This window comes from Echinops telfairi, unplaced genomic scaffold, assembly GCF_000313985.2.
Source record: "Echinops telfairi isolate 266 unplaced genomic scaffold, ASM31398v2 ScPeMD7_2565;HRSCAF=3150, whole genome shotgun sequence".
Lineage (NCBI taxonomy): Eukaryota > Metazoa > Chordata > Mammalia > Afrosoricida > Tenrecidae > Echinops > Echinops telfairi.
This window is the reverse complement of record NW_022106463.1, coordinates 11,770,124-11,775,493: the sequence shown is the minus strand read 5'-3', so window position 1 is coordinate 11,775,493 and position 5,370 is coordinate 11,770,124. Positions and strand designations below refer to the sequence as shown.

The window sequence follows — 5,370 nt, the reverse complement described above, 5'->3', positions numbered from 1 at the left end:
ACCCAGTCACCCTGTGCCCAACAGCAGTAAACCTGCAGCGTCCTGCGCTGTCCTCACAGCTGTCCCTACCTGTCGCAGCCACTGTGTCCGTCCGTCCGTCTCGCTGAGCCTCCACCTCTTTTCGCTGCCCCTCCACTGTGCCAAACATGGTGTCCTTCTCCAGAGATTGGGCTCCCCTGACAGTATGTCCACAGTGCGGGAGGTGAAGTCTTGCCCTCCTGGCTTCTGAGCCGTGGTCTGGCTGCCCTTCTCCAAGACAGATCCGTTGGTCACGGTACCTCCGACATGACTCGTCAGCACCACAGGTCAAACGCAGCAATTATTCTTCAGTCTTCCTTATTCAGTGTCCAACTTCACATGCGTGTGAGGCAGTGGGAAACACCATGACTTGGGTCAGGGGCACCTTAGTCCCCGAAGTACCACCCTTGTTTTCCATCACTAAAGAGGTACAGGAGGGTTATCCAGTGCAATCCACCTTTTCATCTCTTGACTGCTGCTCCCATGAGCACTGATTGTGGATCCAAGCAAGACAAAATCTCTGACAACTTCAATTGTTTGTCTCTATCATGATGTCACCTATTAGTCTAGTTGTGAGGATTTTGGTCTTTTATACACTGAGTTATCATCCATACTGAAGCTGGAATCCTTGATCTTCATCAGCAAGTGCTTCAAGCCCGCCTCACTCTCAGCAAGCAAGGTTGTATCATTTGCATATCACAGGTTATTAGTAAGCCTTCCTCCAATCCTGACGCCACATTCTTCTCCACATGATCCAGAGAAGACAACCCCGATGCACACCTGGATTTGGAAACATGCACACGATTCCCGTGTTCTGTTCACACACTTTCACACTAAAAGCAAAACATCTTTCTGCTTTCAGCAGATCCGTCTGACATCAGTGACGACATCCCTTGTTCCACCACCTCTTCTGAACCTGGCCTGAACCTCTGGCAGCCCCCCATCAATGGACTGCCGCAACCTTTGTTGAATGATCCTCAGCAAAGCAGTGCCTGCGTGTGACAGCAATGATGCCGTCTTAGAACCTGAGCCTCCTGCTGGGCCTCCTTCCTGTGGAGTGGGCACAAACAGGGGTCTCGTCCAGCCAGCTGGCCAAGGAGCCGTGTCCCAAGTAAATCTAACGTCCCCACGCTGGCTTCACACACGTCCCCTCAATCTTGGCACCAACCAGCGAGGAAATACGGCATCCATGTGCACACAGGAGGTGCTGCCACTCAGAAGTGATGTCCTTGGCTCCACATCCAGCCGTCTGCCAGTGCGGGGGACAGGTGCCTGCCTTCAGACACAGCCTCTCCCAGCGGAGACCTCTCCCTGCTCCACAGAGGGCAAAGCTGCCCTTTTGCACAGATCTGAGGGGGCTTCTAAGAGTTCGAGGGAGGATCCTATTGTCCTTCCATCTCATTTTCCTCCGGATCTGGGCAGCCCCTCGTGTCGCGAGAGAACTGGGCTGGCTGTGATGCTTCCGTGTGCCTGCCACTTGGAAGGGATGTACGGATGTGCCCTGGGTCTCCCTGCAAACCTGTGATGTAGGCGCAGGGAGGCCTGGTGCTGATCAGGAGCCGGCCAGGCGCCCTCTGTGGTCCCTGCTCGCTCCCCTTTCCCACCCAGCAGCACCCTGTGTTCTGAGCCTGCAAACTCGGGGGACGCGGCATTGCCTTTCTCTCTGGTTTTAGGAAAACCGGAACATTTTCTGGCTCTGATTCCCCCCTCTCTCTCCCGTGAAGTCAGTTCCCCATCTTGTGACATTTAGACATTGCTGCTAGGTCTATTTTAAGCTCAGTGCCCTTTAAATTCAATACTAACTGCAGGATAGAAAGTGTGAAGTAGTACCTGCAGAACAGAAAATGTTTCTGGAACCCTCCTGCTTGGACACCCCCACCCCACCCCACCCCAGGTGTGCTTCCAGAAACTGGGCCTCTCTAGCCTCAGGAAAGGAGTCCTGGGTCAGGGCTCTGCAGTGAAGCATTGAGCCTCGAGGTGCACGCTTGGCAGTTCAGCCCACCCGCCTCTCAGTGGGGTGGGAGACTCTGTGAGGGTGGCTCTGCCTGCCCCCTGGGGGCTCGGGTGTCAGAATTGGCTGTGTCTCGCGGCAGCCTTAGGACAACGGCAGCCGGCATAGTGGGCTCAATTGGCAGGAGAGAAGAATCATCTCAGCACGTTGATTTCTTGTGACCCGTGGAGAAAGGCGGCGCTCTCACAGAGTTCCCTCCAGAGGAGGAGCGCCCGTCTGCTGTCTGAAAAGGTACAGGCAGCGGCGAGCATGCCCAGGGGAAGTCTAGGCTCTGAGGAACGTTGCCGTCACTGTGCTAGGGGTCATCCTCTCCATGTCGGCTTGTGGCCGCCCTGGTGACAGAAGAGAGGACCCCAAGGGTGCCTTCAGCGGCTCCCAGCCAACACGTGGAGCGGACACTGTCCACAGGATTTGCCTAAGTCCAGCTGCACTGCTCTGTTCAGATGCAGAGGAAGTGGCTGCCCTTGTGAGGAACGTTCCAGGTCCTGGATGCCGGGGTCCCGGGCGTGCGTTGGCACCTAGGACCAGCGCTGGGGAGAAGTCCAGGAAAGGAATGGAAGGAGACAACGTCGCACGCACCGAGAGATCTAGGAGTGAGAGGCTTGATTGGGTTAGTGAAGGAGTGCAGCCCTCCTTGCATTTTTACCCGGCTCTAAAATGCCCAGTAAACTCATCAATTAAACATTAAAAAAGAAGATCTGTTATTTATTTAGAGTTAAAATCACGTTCAGAGCCAGAGGTAGGGGTAGATTGGGATCAAATGTTTGGGGTGGGGTGAAGGTTAGGATTAGGGTTTAGAGTTAGGGTGGAATCAAAGTCTGAGTGAGCCTCAGTGTCAGGTGAGGGTGAGGGTGAGGGTGGGATGAGAGTCAGGGTTGGGTTAGCCTCAGTGTCGGGGACTTTTGTGCATTTGGTAGGGTCAGCATCCTCATCAGGCAGGTCCATCTGTAACAGATCCTCCCTTGAGTGGAGGCTTCCAACGAGTTGTGATTCCTGTGAAGGTTCACTGAGCCGTGGCTGCCTGTTCAGCAGTCAGTGCGGATTCGCTGGCCGCCTGCTGTCCCTGGTGTCACAGTGCTCTGCTGCTCTGCCCCTCCACCTAACAGCCTCCTCCTCCTCCTCCTCCCCCTCCTCCTCGGAGCGCCTCACTGGGCCAGTGCTGCCCTCGTGTGGCCTGGGCTCCTCGGACGGCCTTCCTGGGGTCCCTGTTCCTCTCGGATAGAGGGAGGCCTGACTGGCCTTTGGCATGTTGACGAGAGACCTACACTGCCTGTGCCTGGTCCCTCTGGAGGCTGTTTGCCGTGTCCCCTTGAGCCCGGCTCCTGTCACCATCTCCTGGCCATACCCTCCATCACTCCTCAGCGGTGACTTCCCCTCGGCCCCCACCGTGGCCCCACACGCACCCACCCGCCCCGCGTGGTCCTGCCTGGGACCCAGCTCCACACAGCAGCTGCCTCTCTCCTGGTCAGTGCCCTAGAACTAGCCAGTCAAGGAGGCTGGGCAGGAGCTGTGGTCAGTGGTGAGCACTCACCACCAGCCCTGTTCTCGGAAAGGCTGTGGGCAAAAAGACTGGACAGGTACAAATGTGTGAGGAGATCTGACGAACAGAAACCTGCGAGGGAGACGCCACAGCAGCCACATCTCCGGCTAACCGGGCCTGTGCGGACTCTTAGCTCAGTCAGGAATCGGTCGGTCGGTTGGTGAGTGTCTCTGGGGCCAGGTGTCCATGTCCGGTTGGGCAGCCTGGGCCCTCAGGCGGGTTTACAAGCTCTCTGCTGGCCCTCAATCCCAGTGAGGCAAGTGCTGCAGCCTTCGGCCAAACGGAGTCTGACAATTCATAATGGGATCCGCAGCAAGGGTGTCTGGGGTACTTAGCATAGTTACCTGGGCAGGCCCACGACTCCTTCCTCCCTAGTTGGGTTCCGGGTGAGTACTGGGGCCCCCACTAGGCCACTCTGTGGTCACCAGTGTCCTGGCTGTGCCTGTCCCTTAAACCAGTTGAGCCTGTCTTTCTGGAGGAGGCAGTGAGTGATCAGAAGGACCTCTGAGCACTGAGCTATTTCAGTGTCACCTGGTCTGCCCTGCTCCTGTCAGGGCCTGCCCCTTGCGGCCTGCTCTCTGGGGTAACTGGACGTCCACAGCCCTTGTTCCCTGTGTCCTGTGTGCCACCTCCAACAACCGAAAGACTGGTGACCCAGACCCAGCCAGCAACCCCATCAGAGACAGGCCCGCCGTCTGTTCCCATACAGGTCACAGCCTGGGACCTCCGTTCTGTTACACGGGCACGGTGTTGTAATCGCCTTGACAAGTCCTTGTGGTTCTGCAGGAGAAAGGCGTGGCCATCCACTGTCCTAATGACAGCCGCCTGGGACGCCCCATGGGGCAGGCGCTTCTGCTGTGTGCATGGGGTGGCCGTGAGTCAGCCTCGACTTGACGGCCCCCATCCCACCCAGCACTCTTGGTACCCTGTGTATGAGGCTGTAGCAGTGGGCCACACAGAAGGGGCTGTGAGGGCCCTGGGGTCCTCAGAGTGTGACGTAAAGGAGGTGGCGTTCCCAGCTGTCAAGGGGTTGAGTGGCCCCTGCGGGAGTGTGTCCTCCCAGAGGTCAGAATGGCCCCTCTGAGCCTCCTGGGAGCTGATGGGTCAGGATGAGTGGGTGTAACAGTGGGACGTCAACAACAGTGCTGGCCACCAGAGGGCACTGGGCACACGCCCTGCAGGAAGCCTGCTCCGGTGGCAGCTTCCGGCTGTGGCTGGATTCACCCCTCCTGTCCTCTCCCTGTGAGCAAGCAGGGCCTGGTTTTGTAGCTTCCCTGTGTCCCTGAGTCCAGAAATGATTGCTGTTTGAAAGAGAGCATGGCTATTAGATTTTATTCTGCGGGGAATGGAAGGGAACCCCGAGCAAAAAATCCTAAACGTAAAGGGGTCCTGGTGACAACTGTTGTGCATGCCCCAGGGGCCCACAGAAGATGAAACAGCTCTCTCTCAGAAGGGGTGCGGCCATTAGGACATGCTGACAGGAGAGGCCAATCACTGGAGTCGGACGTCATGCGGGGAAAGTTGGGTGTCCATGAGGAGGAGGAAGGCCCTCAGAGGCAGACACACTGGGTGGTGCTCTGGCGGCCTGGGGCCAGTGTCTTGGGAGGAAGGGTGCTTGCTCTCAGTGGGACAAACTTGGAAGCGGTTGGCCCTCGTGGCCTGTGAGTGGTGGCCTCTGGCATACTTAAGGCAGTCACTGATCTGCCACAAGTTTGTATTTGGGGAGAGGACCCGCCTGGCCATTGATGACTTCCGTGCACAAGTAGTTTCCAAAGACACATCTTGTCTGCCAAGAAAACTC

The 5,370-nt window shown here is 57.0% G+C and overlaps 1 protein-coding gene across 1 annotated transcript in view; it reads left to right on the top strand.

The window, feature by feature from the left end:
• Positions 1-5,370, top strand: part of CCDC169 (coiled-coil domain containing 169) — a 20,911-nt gene that overhangs the window by 8,000 nt on the left and 7,541 nt on the right. The window contains exon 5 of the mRNA XM_045294003.1: positions 2,204-2,260. Coding sequence (XP_045149938.1) covers positions 2,204-2,260 — 57 coding nt within the window. The remainder of the gene's footprint in view (positions 1-2,203; positions 2,261-5,370) is intronic.